The sequence below is a fragment of the Babesia bovis genome (assembly GCF_000165395.2).
Source record: "Babesia bovis T2Bo chromosome 4 map unlocalized Chr4_2, whole genome shotgun sequence".
In the NCBI taxonomy this organism is placed as follows: Eukaryota; Apicomplexa; class Aconoidasida; order Piroplasmida; family Babesiidae; genus Babesia; species Babesia bovis.
The window spans coordinates 460-19781 of record NW_026261572.1 but is presented as its reverse complement, the minus strand read 5'-3'; the positions used below and the strand labels follow the sequence as shown (position 1 = coordinate 19781).

The following is a 19322-nucleotide window of genomic DNA, read 5'->3' as shown; positions in this document are numbered from 1 at the left end:
AGAAGCGATGAAGGTTGGATTTTTCTAGGCTAAAATGTGGAGCAGAAGGTAGAATTAAACTAAATTAGATGTACATGACACTTTGTCATGTGCAATATCACATTCTCTATTACTCAATGCTGTGTGGCGCTATAATAAAGGTATGTTCATCCAATGTATCCACGCAAATTGCAAATCTGGGCTTTACAGATTGTAGCACAGTGAATATATATATATATATATATATATATTATGGAAATAAACGGATGAACTATGATATGAGATTGGGAAAAGAATGTATAATACGAAATAGTAATGCCACGGAGCTGCACTATACCATTAATGTTCACGTCATCGTAGCAAGTATTAACATTGAACAAAATGATGCAATGCAGACTGTTTTAAGTAATATTAATATGATTAATATTCTACCCTAGTTTGATGGGTTTCAGGAGAACAACCTAGGAAATATCATACATGCTTCGGAAAGCATAAAATGTGGCTGATAAAGTAGATATTCAAACATCCACATCTAATAACAAATTACCTTTATTCTGGCATATTGTTATGGTACAACGTGGACGTAATTGTTGAATTAAATGGGTAAGACAAAACACCGTCTTTCTAAAACACTGTAATATAATGTAGTGTGTTTTCATAGAGGACGTCATTTATGAATTAGATACATATCCAGTGATTCAAATTCCAGGACTCGGTCCTGAGAGTATTTCTAACTACTTTGCTGGATGCAGCCTCGAATCGTGGTAGACACCTCCTACTGATTCTGGTCCGCGAAGTTGACATGGTTCACTAGGCTCTAGCTCCGGGGTTACTGGAGGTTGGACCGTTTCAGGTGCCTTCTTGAACCACAAACCCATGCGCTTAAGTAAGCCGCTCTTGCGACCATAGATTATAAACAGTACAAGGACAATAAGGAAGTATGCAGGAATTGCCAATGAGTGGAATCCTTCAAAGATTTTGATTCCTTGAATATTCCACTGATTGTTTCCTGCCGCTGCAACCATGACCACACCTGCAATGACTATCATGGCCAATAAGAAAAGGCCTAGCATGAAGCATCCCACTTCCCATACAGTATGGTACTGTCCAAACGGTTTAGCTGCATGTAAACAGTATAGCCACAAACCAGTAAATACTAGCAGTAGGAACAAAATAGGATATATGGCGTGCTGGTAGTCCTTTCCATCAGGAACGTTATCCATTTCACAGGCCAACATGGCGCATATGATACAGCCAATAACTGCACCACCAAACAGTAAAAATATGCCTTCATAGCCATTGAAAGGTGTGCAGCACATATTGACCTGGTATGCACTTATCACAAGTGCTATCAACAGTAGGTAGTTAAGAGTAGCCCTTCCCTGGTACACTTTCCACTCCTCTTTATCTTTCATCGTGGACATTTCCTCCTGCAGTTTACCCTCCCTGTAAAACATTCCTAGGTTAACTATGTAACCTATCAGGTGTATTAGATTCAGTACTGCTATTACATAAAATGCTTTGCGGCTCCTGGTCATGCACTTCCCAAAGCAGTGTTGCTTATATGCGGCAAACATGAATCCAACAAGTGCGATTATCTGGAGTCCCGAAAAACCCATGGCGCCATAGACACGGTGTTTAGCATTGATCCGGGTATTAAGTCCAGCGGGCTTCAGCCACTCCTCAGGGATGGTAGCTAGCATTACTGCTACGAATGAACAGAACACTACCACAAAGCCTAATCCAATGAACAGCACCCGCCTGCGGCAAATAGGAGTCTCGACAAACGAGCATTTGTACCCATACACGTGCAACAGTATATACATCACCATAATCAGAAATGATAGCGGTGTCTTAGTTTCAGATTTCAGTAACTTGACTTTCTCATATTTCGCCCATTTTTGAAGTATTGATAGTAAGCAGTTAATCATCAAGGCGCAATAGAACCCTAGACCCAAGACAGCAACTACCAGGAAGGTGATGGTCATTCCCGTCAATGGTACCAGTGGTACATACTTCTCGGCGTAACAGCCGATGCCTTCCTTTATCTCTGGCATCCTGGAGTGATAGTGGCGATAGTTAGCTTAAGAAAGATGTGTTTACAGCCTGTTTTTAATGGTACCTATAGGTACAGTGCTCGGTGCGGGGAAAGCGATACCCTTGGGATAGTGTCAATCAGTAGAGTCTATATACGCATTCCCTACACAGTTCTGTAACACATACGTCAATCTATGTATCCGATGATTGATTGACTCTGTCGTCAAGCGATATAGCTGCTAGAGCTACACAGTGACTTTGGAGTAACCTTCAACGGAATAGGTCCAAATTGGTCATGCGCTCTGGTCAGGCTTCTTCACAGGTCTTTCCTAATACTTCCAAACACATTCCCTGTGTTTTGCCCTATTCAGCTAGGTTTTTAGGCCAATTTAGGCTGTGTTATCCATGGCTAGCCAGGTCCCCATAGGTGCTTTGAATGTCAATAGTCAGTGCTAGAAAAGACAATGCACTGTAATACTGCCGTAAATATAGCGTCTAAAGCAGTGGTTTCGTGTATTTCACTGCACAAGGCTGCTCGTGGGTATTCCGAGGTGGATGGCAACTGGTAATAGCACAGTTGATGTCATTGCTCCGTAGCAGTGGCTCCTAAAGATACAGCATCCATATACTGCTCATTGGTCATAACGCTCTCACTAACAACAGTTGTTGTGTATGGCACATTTCATTCCGTTCTGCTACATCACTCAGTTGGTCGGGTGTAACCACGAATCACGGAAGACACCTCCTGATGACTCTGGTCCGCGAAGGTTACATTCGGTAGCCGGTGTTTCAACTCCTGTGTCGTACAAAGCTTCTTTCTCTAGCATACGGGCTTTGCTAAGTAGCTGCTGATCACGCACCTGCTTGGCGAACGCCTTCATAACCTTGATGGCATTGCCCTTGAAACCGAAGATTAGCATTACAACGAATACCACAAAGCCATAGACGAATATGGCTATAGAGGCGATGGGTTTCATTTCGCCCGCGATTGCTGCCATGCTGCTATGATACAGCGCCCCCAGGGCTACCAAGGTGGACACCAATAACAGGAACAGTAGCGCGAATATCCCGAAAGTAATTACATCTGGGTTATAGTACCTGCACAGCGGTCTCTTGGCATGGATGTACAAAAACAGTGCAACCGTAAGTATATATAGCATAGCGATAAGGCCTACGAGAGTCCATTGCTTGGTATCAATCTCTGGGAACATTGACAGACATACTGTTATCAGTATGCCTACAACAGTGCCAGTCAGGAATATGAACACGGCATCACACTTAGTGAATGACATGCAGCATAGGTTTACCTGGTATGCACTGATACATAGTCCAATCACGAAGATGTAGTTAACCGCTGCCATGAACCTATGGTGATGCCAGGTAGTGTCATTTTCTCCATATTTATCTTTGTTTTCTTCTAATTCCTTTAGTGTATAAGCATGGGCAGCGAACACCAGCATGTATATAAAGGCAAATGTATAGAACACCTTCTTGTTAAGCGTCATGCAGCCACCGAAGCAGTGTGTCTTCATGGCACATATGATGAAACCGAACATTGCCAGTAACTCCAGGCCAGTGAATGCCATGGCGCCATAGGGACGGATCTTACTTTCATCTTTTCCTAGTATTGTCCCAACTGTTGGCATCACCACTATGAACACTGCAAAGAATGCCGATATTACTACCGCGAAACCAAGTATGAACAATCCACTGTCCCAGGAAGTCCAGTGAAGCTTCATGAACCTGCATCGATAGCCTAGGAAGTGTAGCGCTAGGTGACTCAGACAAATGGCTATGCTCAGCGCGGTCATGTCAGCGTTTTTGAGCTTGTACTGACTAGTACTCAGAGCTTTTATCTCTATGGCTTCCACAGTAGCCATCAGCAGCATTGCCATACAGAAACCAAAGCCTAGGATTGCTACCAGTATGAACAGCAGCTTTGCGATTGGCATGAGGTACCTTACCTGATCAGCCACCTTAGGGGTAGCCTCATCAGAGTAAGGGCCTATACCAGCCCGAATACCTGGCATCTTGGCTAGATATTGGCAATAGACACGCGCGATGTACACATGGACTTGTCTTGCGGGTATCCCCCATACACCCTGGGAATACCATGGAATGCTAATGTTACGGTGTAGTAATGTGTATTGATGTAGTATTGCTTTGATATGATGTAAATTACTCGATAGTGCCTTAGTAGTACCGTGAATTACTCAGTAGTAGTAATGTCTAGTACTTAGTATTGTAAGGGCCATACATTTATAGGAATGATGCAGTGAAGTGATCTTTGGCTATCACTAGACATGCCATAACGATGTATTTCTGTCGCAGTGAATGATTACTGCAGTATTGGTGTTACATGTCAATATACGCGTATGTAACGTGCTAATATGCACTTTATATACCTATACCAGTGATATGGCAACATACTTTGTCTTGGAATCTAAACAATATGCCTATGTTACATGATACAATGGTCAAATATCTTTGAGTCGTTTTGTTTATCCATGAATACTGTATCATTCAGGTATCGTAGAGCTATCTAGTATATATTGAAATCTCTTTGTTATAGTATTACCATGGAGTATCTCTGGGTTGCATTTTATATACAATGATTTATCCTGTAGCAGTAGTGTCCAGTAACACCATGTGGTATCTCTGTCAGGTTATATATTGTGTTACTACTGATATCCCTTACTGTTGCAGTCGGATAACATGTCATTTGTAGAGTCGATTGACAGTACAGATTATTGGTCTAGCGAGACTAATATTGATGAGAGTCTGTAATGATATACACCTATGGTTACCCCCTATATATGTTGAACTCCATAGTAGATATCCAAATGGCGTTCACAAAAGTAGATTATAAACACCATTGGACACTGCTAGATAATCGGTGCATATGGAGTGTCCATAGAAGTATTAGATGCTACTGTTAGTGAAGTTAATAAATGTCTATGTATTATGATGCACTAGTCCATATGTATCATTATATATCACTGTAGCAATATATATATATATATATATGTACTATGACACTATGATAACTCTGTTTTCATCATTGTACTCTATGATTGGCGATTTACAATTAGAAACCATATGAAGCTAAACGCTTTGCCTGTTGCTCTTTTTCACTCAGTGAGAAAAACTTCCTAATACGGTTTCTTGTTTTGCTCTTTATTGGCTCATTAAAATCCATTGATACATCAATGGCTAAGTCAAATGGCAACTCGTCAAGTAGACGTTTTCTGCTTTGGGGCTCGGGTAATAGAAGCCATTCAAGAGAAAGGCTAGAAGGTTCTCCGGTCTCACAGTGATCCTGAGTCTCAATCTTTGTCGGTAACATTAGATCCACAGGCTTTGTGGTAGACTCGTCATTCTTACGTAATGATCCACTGACCACTGATTCCTTCTTGGGTTGCTCCTGGGCTACTTCAGTAGAGGTGGCAGTGGTAGAGAGCCCAAATGCCACAACTACACAGAGCTTTGGTAATGTGTTGAAGGCTACCATCTTGCTGAAGTCAATAGAGAGTGAGATTCCCAACTGTTGTACTCACAGCTGTTGTTATGCCCCAGGTATGGTACTAGTGCTGGGAAGGTAGGGATCGCTCTACCATGCATTAATATAATGTGCTGGGTAGTAGATATCCATTTGATGTGCTACTATTGTGATTGTCTCACTATTATGTGCTCATCAGATCACTATCACTACTCCTAGTGACTGCAACATTCATTGTCTATGATATCACTACCAGCTAACGTCTCTTAGCTACCACATTCTGGCAATCCTATTGTTTTCCACTAATATGTACCCTTTCTATTGTCTGTGTTAGTTATCAATGGAACCAGATAGGTCATACCCCTGATGCTACATATCACTGTCATACCATCAATAAAACACCCTGTACTCCAGTTAATCTATCTAACAACTCTGGAAGTTCCAGCCATATAGAATGGTATCCACACCATTAGTAACACTGTCTAAACTGTAGCTGTATTAAAAACGGACTACTAGCAATTAACTAGACTACATTAGAGCAGTGTTATCCTGTACTACTCAGTGTCTCTTGTGACTTCTACGGTGTCAGCTGTATTGTCTACAGCCACTTCTGGAGTACTCACTGCCTCGTCACTACCCTGTAGATGTGTCGAGCTACCAGTGTTCTTCTTGGTGAAGCAACTGCCCTGTAAAAGGCCACCACGGAAGCCATAGAACAGAGCACCACCAAATGTAATGATGCCGTACACTACTAGGCAATAGAATCCATATTCATTGCGTGAATCTCCAGGTTTTGGTTTCATCCCATCGTATGCCAGTCCTAGACACGAGACTAGTGACACCAAACTGAGCACTCCACAAGCCAGTCGGTCCCTGGGCCAATACTGTGAAAGAGGTTCCTTGAGGTGTATTATACCAAGTGCAGTGCCACATAGGATGGCATGTACAGCGAGAACGATATAGCAATGATTGTCTCCGCTACCGCCGAAACCAGCGCCAAAATTATATTGCTGGTGCACCCCTGACATCGCCATTACCAGAACCATTAGTGACTCTAGTACCAGCAGTACTAGCATAGTGTCCCAGAGTCCCAAGGACCAGTGCCATAGCTCGTACCTACCTGGAAATGGCTTTCTGTAGTGACATACTACTAGAGTGGCCACTAGTAGTACCAGGTGGAGCACTATCAGGGGATATACATTGTTGGATACCGTAAACACGTAGCCGTTAGAACTACCACCAGCACATACCTCTATAACTACCATGACAAGTGTAGCAACCCACTCCAGTGCCAGGATCACCATGACAGCTTGCCAGACGACTTCACAAGAACTGCCACGAACCCATCCAAAATGGAGCATAACAAGCTCTATGGCAATGCATACCACCATAACAGGTGGGACAATATAGTGGGTCCAATATTCATCACTAGTAGTACCTTCCTTCCACTTGATTAACAGTGCCATATTACTGCCCGCTAGTACTACAGACACCAGTATAAATACTAAGTCCCACGGTGTATACTTTTTGTCTGGCACCACCTGGGCAAAAGGCTCCCTGAAATGGCTATACATCAGTAAGAAACCCATGAGTACTACCGCCAATGCACTCAATACGTGTGGCACTGGTTTGTTTAAAGCAGTTCCACCACCTTGGTAATTCATGACCACCGATAGTGATATACCGGCAGATGTACCAAACAGCAACAGAAAGGTCCACTCAGTGCCCGTGATAGGTACACAACAAAAATTTACCTGGTAGGCACTGAATGTCAGTGCTATCAGTAGAACGTAGTTGACGCATGGAATTCTTTTATAGGATTGCGTTATCGCTTGGAATGCATCGACTCCACTACTTCTACTGTTTTCCTTATTGTGCAACACCGCATAGGCAGCGCACGCGGCGAGGTATGCAAGCAGCCACACTGCATAGATTCCGACAAGCACATAGAAAACTAATCTGGCATTTGAGTTACATTTCCCGAAACATCCAGACTTGCACATACAAACACCAAATGCCGTCAGTGCCACCAGTTGCATTGCTGTTAGAGCAGTATTACAATACCCAAGCATTTTGGGGTCTGCCTGGTGACCCCTGGTAACCAACAGAACGGCTGCAGCGGCTACCAGGACTGTAAGTGACCCTGTGACCAGTAGCCATAGATGGCACTTACTGAGTGGTGTCTTAACGTACTGACAGTAGTACCCAAGTCCATGTAATAACAACAATATGCCCAGTATTATCGTTGCCAAGTTGCCATTGGGATGCTTATCAAAGTAAGTGGACAGCTTGTAGGAGTCTAAGTTGTACGTTCCTGCTAGTACTGCATTCAGTAAGAGAGCAACACAGCCGGTGATACCGAGAGCCAATGACACAATGAACAACGATGTGCCAAGGTTAATAGCAGCCCCTGTTTCCTCCATCGTCGACCCGAGGTAGCGATATGACTACGCTGGGTGAGTCTGGTATGGTAATATCTATTAAAACTATATACGGCTAAGATATATGTTTAACATAACTATATAGGCACTAATTAGAGCATACTATGTATTCTTTGTGTGAAATGTAGTCACTAAGTTGCTGTACGGGAGGCGACCCAGAATAGCATAGTTGGCATACCACCGATGTATACCAGCCATAAATGGACCCTATATCATATATGGCGGGTAGGCATCCCCCATGGGGTCAGAAATGGTTTGTAAAAACCACGTAGGCTGCCGTACGCAGAAAGGAACCAAGAGGATTACCATGGTATACAGTTCCGGTGGTACGGAATGACCACCACGGTGGTTAATCCAACCTAAACATAAAAATATGTAAACTACCATAATTCCCTTGTATAAGCAACAAACGAAAGTTATAGGTGTCTTCTTTTCGATGGATCTGCCCCGTCTCCTATACTTCGCAGATAGTAGCTTTGGGAAGTATCGTCGGCTACAACAAAAGGGCTGCAGAGACAATCAGGCTTCATTATCATACTTCATCTCGTCACATAGAGTAATCATATAAAGATTCTATTCTGATTCTTCAATGAATGATCTAGTTACGTCAGAATAGCCCCTTGTGGTGCGTGATTGGTATTTATACTTATGAGCCTACCAGCCTCCATACCCCCTGGCCTTGCCCATTTTTCCATCCATCCCAACATTCATACACCAAACACCATATAGTTCCACCTTAGATTTCCCCAGTGCCGCCTGTACTTTTCCATTCCCCTTATTCTTCTTCTCCACCCCCTCCACTAGCTTATTCACTACCAGCAGTACTACCTCTATTACATTCTCTAGGGCACCCTTTAGTTTCCCTGATGTCGTACTCCTTGTCACTACTACTTCCTTTATTGCCCCAACTACTTCCCCTAGGGCCCCTACTAACCCTATTACCAGTGTCATCGATTAGTCACAGTAGTACTACCTAGTACTACTACTGGTATACAGTACCTCATGGTGCCCTATAGGATATCAAGGTGATGGTGTTGGCCGGTATTGGTAACGCGTTCCTGGAAATTCCCTCTAAAACCCATTGGCAATGGGCAGCATTGGCCAGAACCACCACAGTGTCCTAGGTGGGATGCAGCAGGTGGGTACTTGTCGGCGTCCTCAGTGTACAGGATCTCTTGACAACTAAAACCTGGCAACCTGTCCTCGAGGAATGCCTGGAGGGGTGATGGAGTGCCGTCCATGTACTGTTGGTGGCAGGTAGGGCACTGTCTGGGAACTGGCTGTTGGCCACACTTGTCGCTGTGCTTTGCACATGCGCTGCACTTGGGAGAGGTGCAGATGGAGATGAGCTGGTTAATGGCATTGAGGAGTTTGGTGTACTCCTGTGGTATCTCTAGCCTTAATACGACTTTCATATTTTCTTTCGCAGTCTTTTGTTTTTCTATTTCACCTTTTGCCCAGCCCTTTATTAGCTCCAATGCTTGGAGTATTCCATTGATAGCAGCACTTATCCTGTCCTTGCCACTACTATAGTCTTTGTCGTACTCCTTTGAAGCAGTTGCTACCTGATGTAATGACCCAGCAGTATTACCACCATTCGCTAGTGTATGTAGTGCTCCACTATCACCACCACCATTCGTCGTCAGCTTCTCTAGTGCCTTCTTAGCCTCCCCTAGTTTCGTATCCAGCCCATTCTTAGCCCCCTCCAGTGCCTGCTTAGCCTTCCTTAGTTCTTCCTTCACCCCCTCTATAGCCTTCTTCTCCTTCCCTTCCAATGCCTCCTGGGCATTACCCAATTGTACCACTACATCACCAATCTTCTGAAGTAAATCCTTTAGTGCCCCCGGGAGATTTCCTGATCCCCCCTGGGACACTACTTTTCTCAATTCCCCCTTTACCTTCCCTACCCTCTTTTTCCTATCATGTTCCATGGGGTCACACCCCAGGCACATCCAGCTGATTACCCCCTTGGACACTACTCCATCCCCATACCTACACTCACGCCATTTCCCTCCACAAGTGACTTTGACGGCACATTGCTTCCTAAGGAAATACAACTGGTAGAACAGAGCCCTAATGTAGTGTACCACTTGGTTGTATGCTTGGATGGGTACTCCTGGATATGTGAAGTTGCATTCCGTGTTGGCGTAGAGGGCGTGAATGGCAGGTTCTAGTGTTTTGTCAGTGCCTTTGAGACCACCCTGGATACCTATGAGTACCAGTGGACAATACTGGGTCACTGCTTGGAAGTGGGCAAATAGGTTGTATTCATCAACGGTAATGGGATGTTTAAGACCTGTTTGGTAGAACGAAAGCTGTTTTTTGTCTCCAACAACTGGCGCCACACCCTGGAGTTTATCCTTACCATGCTCCAATAGTCCCTTATATGCCGGACTATAGGGCAATGCACTAAGCCAGTATAGAATCTCGCGGATAGTACGGGGAGTTTTATTGTCCGCCTTCGGCGGAGCTTTGTTCTGCAATCCAGTAAAGTAAGCACATGATAGAATGTAGAGCTTGTACAGGGCGCCACATTTGTGTATGTTTTCTTCAGTAATTGTGGAGCCATTCTTATGGAATACAGTAGCCTTGCTGCAAAATGCACCCCTGTCTACGGTATGTAAATATCCAGCATAGTTCATACCAGCCGGATTTCTGAATGTATTATCATTTTGGTCATGGCCATGGGCATTACCACCATTACCAGTTTCCGGGAATCCCAAATATAACATACCCATAAGTCCATCCCATATAATAGCATCCCATCTATTTCCAGGACCATGGTTATTCAACATTTTCCTAGGGAACCCTAGGGCCTGTAGCCATTGGGACAGTGTACCATCATCTAGACCACTGCCGTCCAGGATGTGATTATTCCAGCGGGGACTACTTTTATGGTACTTGCCCGTCCAATACATATAAGTAATGCCACTCCAGATGAGACATACTGACCCTAGGAGAATTTGGGCACCTTGGTGACGGCGTTGACTAGCTGTGCCGTCGGTAGTGGTTCCAGTAGGGGCATCTGTCAAATGTTTCCATGTTGGTAGTTCATCCTGGATGACTTCTTCTACGTAACTGTATTTTTTTATAGTCTTGGTGTATGCTGACCTATAGCTGTTCTTATCACAACTACACTCCCTATCCTTCTCCTGCTTACACTTCCCCTTACAATTCGTACAACAACACTTGCAGCATTTGCCTGCTAAAGCGCATTTACACTCTGTGCCACTACACTGCGTGACACCAGTACCAGCAGTACAGCTACACTGTGCACTACTACTACTACCACTATCCTTACACCTTGTACACCTCCTGCCCAGGTGGTGTCCTTCATTACTGTCCGGATGGGGATCATTCCATTTCATACATTTACATTCCTTACACGGCGTGTTTTCCTGTACTGGATCTAGATACTGGCAGCCATCTTTGCCATGTTGATTCCCATTGCCACCGACCTTGCACTTGCCATTACTGCCCCAACACTTCTCTATCTTACTCCACCCAACGAGTGCACTGAGTACCTGTGCCAACTGGTCTATGTAGGTCCGTACTACAGGGGTACCACTATGGCATTATTATATGACTACCCTGAACATCTGGCACTATTATACTAAACTTTCAGCAAAAGTACTGCTAAATTTCCATGAATCTTTTACTAAAAGTGTCACTAACAATGCTATCAAAATTTTATGGATATTTTATTAAACTAGCTTCTACAGTGTCATTACCACTGTGTTGACTAGTGAATGTTTTGTGTTGTCTTAATAGAGTGTAGATCTGTAGTAGGACAGTGTATTTCTATTGGGGATAACATTATATAGCTAATACCGTATCATGGTGACTAGCAACGTCTTGGTCACTAGATAGTCATTATATAGTTACATATTCATTAGCTTCATCGTTATTATATCAGTGATCACTACCTTGTACTACAGGGATTCTGCATTAGAATGTCTAGAATACTATATAACATCAATAGTGCAATATAAAACCTATTATTACGTCTACCAATGTCTATGATGCTATATAACGGTTATTATTCCCTATAACATGTCTACAATGCTATATGACATCCATAACATTGCATAACAATGTCCATATTGATATATATAATATCTTCTACTTAATATAACACCTATTATCCCTTATAACAACCTCTACAATCCTAGATAGCATCCCTAATCTTACATTGCATCCATCAATACTACATAACACCTACCACCCCCTGTATCACCACCCCTACCTCCACTCCCTCCATCACCACACCACGTCACCACCACTGAATACCTACCCTACCCTTTCCCCTTCCCGTGATTCCATCATGGGGCATCACCACTTGAACCCCTGTTGTAATACGCCACCTATTCCACTGGGTACCACCGAATAGTAGTACCCACTAGTACCGGTAGTGGTACTGCCATAGTGCTACATCACAGCACCTCTCCATATCGCTACCCTTCATAATGTCCTCCCAAGACACTGTGGAGGCACTACAATGGTACCAATGGATGTTCATGGTGGTACTGGTACTTGGCGTTGCCATGGCAGTGGCGCTCATAGTACGGACGGTATTACTAGCCACTGGTAGCGCTGGATATGCTAGTGAAACAGACCCTATGGTCACCGCCTTGTCCTTTATGGTTCTTTTATGCTATATAGGACTACATTTACTAGGGTACTACTGCCAGTATGTGAAGACGCCACTATGTAGGCCCATGAAGGCACTGTTAGCCTTTGGGATGATACTTGTGGTTACTGCATGTTATGTTACCTTTACGTTGACCACGAATTATACTCAGAATGCTGACAAGACTGCCTATATCGTAGTGGCCATATCGTGCCTACAGGTAGTGGCTTTCGTAGGATTTGTGGTGACTTTGATATTCAATGGATGCTTCAGCAAGGATATGACTATTAAGCAATGTGTATTCTACGTCATGGGATCAATAGCCACTCTGTGCTTCATTGGATATATCGCCAGTCTGCAGTGGTATTTCTATTATACGACAAAGGGATCATGGACCAGTGAGACCCAGCAAAAGGCTAATGCCACCAAATCATCCTGTAGAACTCTTTCTTCTCTGAACAACGTATTAATGGGAGCTAGTGTCCTGAGTGCCTACCAGGTGAACTTGTGCTGCACCCCGTGGTCCAGATGGGATGTACTCCTATTAGTACTCCTGGGTGGTGCCCTAGGGATCTTAATTGTTATTGTTATTAGTGGGCAAGAGGGTCAACACGGTCTTGAACCCGCTAGTTACACCTTGTTATTCTTGACAACTATAGCTACTATAGTACTCCTGGTTATAATCCACTTCAAGGAACCTCTGTCACAGTATTGGTCCAGGGACCGAGTGGCTTGTGGAGTGCTCAGTCTGGTGTCACTAGTCACGTGGATGGGAATCGCTAGTTATGGCATGGAGAGCACTGACAACACAGGGAAGCCACCCTTCTACTGCTTGGTGGTGTACGGCTGTATTACATTTGGTGGTGCTCTGTTCTATGGCTTCCGTGGTGGCCTTTTACAGGGCAGTTGCTTCACCAAGAAAAGCAGTGGTAGTAACTCTACACAGCTACAGGGTAGTGACGAGGCAGTGAGTACTCCAGAAGTGGCTGTAGACAATACAGCTGACACCGTAGAAGTCACAAGAGACACTGAGTAGTACAGGATAACACTGCTCTAATGTAGTCTAGTTAATTGCTAGTAGTCCGTTTTTAATACAGCTACAGTTTAGACAGTGTTACTAATGGTGTGGATACCATTCTATATGGCTGGAACTTCCAGAGTTGTTAGATAGATTAACTGGAGTACAGGGTGTTTTATTGATGGTGTGGCATAGTGCTATGTAGCATCAGGGGTATGACCTATCTGGTTCCATTGATAACTAACACAGACAATAGAAAGGGTAGATACAAGTAGTTACCAATCGGATTGCCAGAATGTGGTAAATAAAAGACGTTACATGGTAGTTATATCACTGACGGCGAATGTATCAGTCTATCGGAGTAATGATAGTGATCTGATGAGCACATAATAGTGAGACAATCACAATAGTAGCACATCAAATGGATATCTACTACCCAGCACATTATATTAATGCATGGTAGAGCGATCCCTACCTTCCCAGCACTAGTACCATACCTGGGGCATAACAACAGCTGTGAGTACAACAGTTGGGAATCTCACTCTCTATTGACTTCAGCAAGATGGTAGCCTTCAACACATTACCTAAGCTCTGTCTCGTGGTGGCATTTGGTCTGTCTACCACAGCCACTTCTACTGAAGTAGCCCAGGAACAGCCCAAGAAGGAGTCTTTCTTAAGCAGATTCTTTGGTAAAAAAGAAGGACCTGCTGCTAAGACTGTGGATGTAAAAGAACCAACGAAAACGGATACTCAAGAGCATAATGATACAAGAGGTCTCTTCATGTACGATGTTGAATGGCTTCTGGAATCCAAGCCGGAAAACAGAGCTGCCTTACGTAAAGCATTACCAAGCGATATAGCAAAAGACGTTCCAGAGGACTGCAACAAGCGAATGTGGTCAGGACTAGAGGAATATATTTCTAAGTTTTTCAAATTTTATGCCATTGGATGGTATCTGTTACCCGAGCCAGAAAGTAGATGTGCCTTACGTTACGTATTACCACCTGGTTTGGCTGCCAAAGTTCCAGAAGACTGTAATGTGCCAATAAAACCTGAAGTAGAGAAAGACATCAGAAAGTTATTCTCGGAAACTTTCCAAAAGCAAGGATTAAGACGTGAATGGAATACCGGTCACATGTTTTCATATGGTTAATCACAAATATTGTAATACCATCATGAAAACGAAGTCAACATAATGCCATACTCCATAGACCTCAGTAGCAGCTTACATTAATACATATTTCATGGTTTATACGATTATCTGCTACACTATATTAACACATATCCTTTATTACTCCACACTACATTAACATAACCTCAACAACACTAATATCCACTACTTCCATGGACACTCTGTATTGCTCCATTAATAACACTGATCATTAGCACACATAGACTCCTCTGTTATGGCGCAGTATGGTACTGCATGATAACCACGGTATCCATAATGTCCCATGGAAGTGACTTCGTTATAGAGACTGTACACCATAATGTACACTAGGACATATCACTACCTCTATCAGGATATCCACAGTAATCACTACAAGGGTCCTGAAAAGGAATTGTTAGATGGTCTCTAATTGGCCTATCCACTGCTATGGAGATAGATACGTGCTTATCAACTGCCCAACCTACTTTTCAAGCCACTAGGTAGTGCCCCATCATTGGTGGGTACCCTAGCATCCTAAAAACCCCACTGGGGTATCTCCAACATATATAGGGCCCCCACTAAACAGACACTTGCGCGGGGACATTGTGTATAAGTACTGTGTATACTAGAGGTAATGTTGGTGAGAGCTTAGCAGCAAGTGTAGTGGATGTTTATTAGATGCTTTATGGAAGATTAGTAGCAAAGTTAATATAAGTTTCATAAAAATTTAGTACCGCTTTTGCTGAAAGTTTAGTATAAAAGTAGTGGCTGTTCAAGGTAGCCACAGCAGGGTACCGAGGTCATAGAGACACTGATAGACCAGTTGGCACAGGGACTACAGAAGTGGGTTGGGTGGCAGGAAGGGGGAAACTCATTTGGACCAAATATTACTGAAAATGGCATTGCCAGGAAATGGAGTGCAGGGGAATCAAAAAAGGAGTATCGATCATCATATGATAATGGCCTTGGTTCGTTGTGTACATGGACCAAAATAGTCAATGGTACCACTGGTAAGTACCCATTGGTAGTCATATGGAGTAAACCTATAGTAGGTAGTGCCGGAGGAAGTGGAAGTGCTGGTAGTGCCAGTACTGTCAACGCAGTTAAAGCTGCCCAGGGTACGTTATTGTAGCGGTACTACCAACAGTACTACAGAGGTCCACCTCCTGGCCCGTATTTTCCTAGGGTCAGTATGTCTCATCTGGAGTGGACTCAGTCAGTTGGGGTTCCTAACTAAGGAGGGGAGTGGTGGTGATAAGAGGTGGAGCCAGGATGGAACACTGAGTGAGGTCGGAAAAGGTCTCGGCTCATTCATGGCGGCCATGGGCTATGACCTGGATAGGTTGAATCAGGGTAAAGGTAAGTACTGCCTAGGGTGGTCATATGAAAAGGACGAGTAACAATGTGTTTATGAATCTCTGTATAGTAATATTACTGACGACGATCATGTGGTATTACCGGATAGCATGCAAAAGTACGACGCCATCTTTTCGGTAATAACTATTACCACTTAGTCATACCACATTACTACGCCAACAAAAACAACCAATTCCCCACACCCTTTAATTACTATCTGCTTATAATGAGCCTTCCTAGAGGCTTTTATAACACCCTTCACTTGGACATACCCATGCATCTGTAACAGCATCACCACTACTGTGTTCCGATGGGTACCACCCTAGTACTACCATGGAATCCCAGAAATTCGTAACTAATTAGCTACTACTAAGTACTACTTTGTGGATTCCTATCGCATGATGGATAGTAGTTCATGTACTACTGTAGTACTCGTACTGCTATGGCTATCCACGTGTTGCCAGGCACTGGGTTCTTTAGTTATCTTGATACCCGAAATCAGCACTACTGAGGTAGTACCCACTACCACTACACTATCCACTATACTGATTGGTGTATGTCTATGGCAATGCAAGAAGGCTGGGTACCTCGTATCCCCAATGACCCGGTACCATTGGGTATTACTGGTACTACTAGTAGTACTACAGGTGGTAGCAGTTGTAATGGAGCAGTTGAGTCTACAGGGCTTGTCTTCCCTAAGCATTGGTATCAAATGGACAGATCCCATTTACGGTATTGTAGTTGTACTACTGGGTATACTAGGCGGTACCCTTTACTGCGGATGGAAGTGTAACCTATTCTGTAGACCATGTTGTAAGAGTCAGTACATTTGCTATGGTAGTGCAATAGTGGTAGTGTTATTGATACTAATATTATTGGCAGTGACAGCTTCATTGGTACAGCATCAACGCACTGGCGAAGATCTTTCCTACTATGACGGCGGATATGTGATGTTAACTATTTGCTACTTTTGTAAAATATTAGTCCCCTGTACTCAGTGCTATACCATGGCAGTGATATGGAATACCATACTGAAGTTACCATGTACAGTACCGGAAGTGGTGGCACTGATATCATCAGCACTTGCGGTGGCCTCCATATTGGCAGTGGCATTTCTAGGCGGTAACAATGAAGTACTACTTAGTACATTAACTTATCCCCTCTTAGCATTCCACCTAGTGGCCTTGGGTATTACCTGGTACTGCCTAGAGTATAAAGAGATATTCTACTGGCCCAAGGATTACCTGTGCTTTGGGGTATTAGCAGTGGTACTAGTAGTGGTGTTGCTGCTGGCAATTATGTATATTAATAAACGCACTGAGGAAACGAGCGAATCTGTAGAATATACCCTTCTGGGCTACTCACTAGTACTGATGGTACCTACACTGTGGTATGCATACCGATGTGGTCTACTTACATGGAGATGGAGTTCTTGTATCCCCAAGAAGAAGGGTCTCAAGGCTACTGACACTGCTGAGAACACGGTAACAGACACTGATATCGCAAAGGAATCATAGTGTTAAATGTGACTACAGTACCACCCTGTGACACTTGATGACCCAACTTTGGGTAGCCCAATAATAGCCGTAATGCTTACTGTAGAGGTATAATTTGTAATAGTCATATCATTTAGAAATTATACAGTGTATGCAATGTAGATTGGTTGATGGATACGAAAAGTGTAGTCTTCTATATATAGTAGTACTAGATACCACTATTAACTACCACCACTGAATACTACCCATTACAGCTACCATCCCACTAATCCTCCACATCACTACTACTAAGCCACCATCTCCCACCACTGCATCACTACCATCGTAACCATGTTGGTCTACCCAGTCCTAGTGCTAGCCCTGGGTACCCTATGGCCACTGGACTGGACACCTACCAGACTGGGTTCACTGAGCCCAGTGACTGGCCACTACCACGGCACTACATGGGCCATGGCAGAGAAAGTGACTGGAGGTGATGATCCTGAGGATGTGGTAAAGAATTTGAAGGATGCTCCTAAGGGTAGTGATGGGTGGTTCACCAAGTTGGCGAAAGAATGGGATTTAGTGGACCAAAATGGAAAATTCCATTGGGGATTCCACGTAGTGTTATTTCTATTGATGGTTATATTTGGGGTAATGGCAGTAGGTTTTATAGGGTGGGGATTTGGAGATAATAAAGTGATATATGGGATGCTAGTCGCATTGTTAGGAGTGGGTATATTCGTAGGACTTGGTATAGCAATGAAGGTAACAAATAAATGGTGAGCCAAATTGTGTCGCCAAAGTGACGTGGAATATTCGGGCCAGAATAGGCAGATGTAACATTCACATTAATGCAAGTATAGTTATACTAGTGTTAGACAGATGCACTGCATATTGGTAACAGTACTAGACAGGTATCAGTCCACGTTGCTACAAAGAGTTTGGCCAGACAGCAGCAAAAAATTCAGTATTTTCAGTGAATGTTCTACACAATGTAGTGCATCTTGGGGGTAGTGAGATGGATTAATGTATGTGTACCATAGTAGCATTAGATAGAACAGTAGATAGAGCAGATGAATATTCCGTATAGTATATCCGTTGATATGAACACAACTACGGTATGTCAAGAGAGATAGTACATTGAACAGTACTACTGTGCATATTATATGTATATGGTGATCATGGTAGGAAAGGAACACGACAAGTAGATATTAATACATATCAAGTAATGACCAGCAATGTATGAGGTATGGTGTTATAGAGCAGGGAGTGCTATAAGATGTGAACTGATGACTATAGAGAAGGTGCTTGTATACATATAGTGCATCACTATAGTAGTATTGTAGTGAATAGAGGGTATTGGGGCAAGGAAGATATACTGTAAATAGCCTTATAGATTATGGAGTATATACTGCATTATAGAAAAGAGTGTATATGTTAAGGTATCTCAATAGAAGATGAACTGTATATGTGATGCAGCATACATAGACTCCATACCGAAATGGCGTAGATTTACATTTAATGTAATAGGGTATATTATGTCCTAGAATATTTTGCCTACTAGTTCATATTCCACCAGTGTGAATACTACTATGAGAGATACATAACCTCAGGCTATAGAGTAATATAGGCTATAGGTCATTATGGTATCCATAGGGTTACGGTTATATAATGATAATCATAGCGTATGTGATACATCTAGAGTGAATTGTATCCGGGATGATAGGACATGTG

The 19322-nt window shown here is 43.2% G+C and overlaps 11 protein-coding genes across 11 annotated transcripts; 5 read left to right on the top strand and 6 right to left on the bottom strand.

The window, feature by feature from the left end:
- Positions 1–678: 678 nt before the first annotated feature.
- BBOV_IV000110 (putative integral membrane protein) lies at positions 679–2066 on the bottom strand. The gene has a single exon (XM_001609129.2). The coding sequence runs from the start codon at positions 2034–2036 to the stop codon at positions 714–716; it is 1323 nt and encodes a 440-aa protein (XP_001609179.1). The 5' UTR covers positions 2037–2066; the 3' UTR covers positions 679–713.
- Positions 2067–2695: 629 nt separating this feature from the next.
- On the bottom strand, positions 2696–4086 carry BBOV_IV000100 (uncharacterized protein). The gene has a single exon (XM_001609128.2). It carries the CDS (start codon positions 4044–4046, stop codon positions 2721–2723), a length of 1326 nt encoding a protein of 441 aa, XP_001609178.1. The 5' UTR covers positions 4047–4086; the 3' UTR covers positions 2696–2720.
- Positions 4087–5079: 993 nt separating this feature from the next.
- BBOV_IV000090 (SmORF protein) lies at positions 5080–5542 on the bottom strand. The gene has a single exon (XM_001609127.2). It carries the CDS (start codon positions 5525–5527, stop codon positions 5105–5107), a length of 423 nt encoding a protein of 140 aa, XP_001609177.1. The 5' UTR covers positions 5528–5542; the 3' UTR covers positions 5080–5104.
- Positions 5543–6059: 517 nt separating this feature from the next.
- On the bottom strand, positions 6060–8093 carry BBOV_IV000080 (uncharacterized protein). The gene has a single exon (XM_001609126.2). It carries the CDS (start codon positions 7936–7938, stop codon positions 6070–6072), a length of 1869 nt encoding a protein of 622 aa, XP_001609176.1. The 5' UTR covers positions 7939–8093; the 3' UTR covers positions 6060–6069.
- A 492-nt stretch (positions 8094–8585) lies between these two features.
- On the bottom strand, positions 8586–8932 carry BBOV_IV000070 (uncharacterized protein). Its single transcript, XM_001609125.2, has one exon. The coding sequence runs from the start codon at positions 8905–8907 to the stop codon at positions 8611–8613; it is 297 nt and encodes a 98-aa protein (XP_001609175.1). The 5' UTR covers positions 8908–8932; the 3' UTR covers positions 8586–8610.
- A 14-nt stretch (positions 8933–8946) lies between these two features.
- Positions 8947–11344, bottom strand: BBOV_IV000060 (variant erythrocyte surface antigen-1 alpha subunit). The gene has a single exon (XM_001609124.2). The coding sequence runs from the start codon at positions 11322–11324 to the stop codon at positions 8967–8969; it is 2358 nt and encodes a 785-aa protein (XP_001609174.1). The 5' UTR covers positions 11325–11344; the 3' UTR covers positions 8947–8966.
- Positions 11345–12331: 987 nt separating this feature from the next.
- Positions 12332–13642, top strand: BBOV_IV000050 (uncharacterized protein). Its single transcript, XM_001609123.2, has one exon. The coding sequence runs from the start codon at positions 12423–12425 to the stop codon at positions 13620–13622; it is 1200 nt and encodes a 399-aa protein (XP_001609173.1). The 5' UTR covers positions 12332–12422; the 3' UTR covers positions 13623–13642.
- A 514-nt stretch (positions 13643–14156) lies between these two features.
- Positions 14157–14767, top strand: BBOV_IV000040 (SmORF protein). Its single transcript, XM_001609122.2, has one exon. The coding sequence runs from the start codon at positions 14167–14169 to the stop codon at positions 14755–14757; it is 591 nt and encodes a 196-aa protein (XP_001609172.1). The 5' UTR covers positions 14157–14166; the 3' UTR covers positions 14758–14767.
- Positions 14768–15379: 612 nt separating this feature from the next.
- On the top strand, positions 15380–16155 carry BBOV_IV000030 (variant erythrocyte surface antigen-1 beta subunit). The gene is made up of 4 exons (XM_051767734.1): positions 15380–15394; positions 15542–15764; positions 15807–15872; positions 15910–16155. Exons 1-4 carry the CDS (start codon positions 15389–15391, stop codon positions 16152–16154), a joined length of 540 nt encoding a protein of 179 aa, XP_051623020.1. The 5' UTR covers positions 15380–15388; the 3' UTR covers position 16155.
- A 231-nt stretch (positions 16156–16386) lies between these two features.
- On the top strand, positions 16387–17690 carry BBOV_IV000020 (uncharacterized protein). The gene has a single exon (XM_001609120.2). The coding sequence runs from the start codon at positions 16509–16511 to the stop codon at positions 17625–17627; it is 1119 nt and encodes a 372-aa protein (XP_001609170.1). The 5' UTR covers positions 16387–16508; the 3' UTR covers positions 17628–17690.
- A 224-nt stretch (positions 17691–17914) lies between these two features.
- Positions 17915–18399, top strand: BBOV_IV000010 (uncharacterized protein). Its single transcript, XM_001609119.2, has one exon. The coding sequence runs from the start codon at positions 17937–17939 to the stop codon at positions 18369–18371; it is 435 nt and encodes a 144-aa protein (XP_001609169.1). The 5' UTR covers positions 17915–17936; the 3' UTR covers positions 18372–18399.
- The last annotated feature ends 923 nt before the right edge of the window (positions 18400–19322 follow it).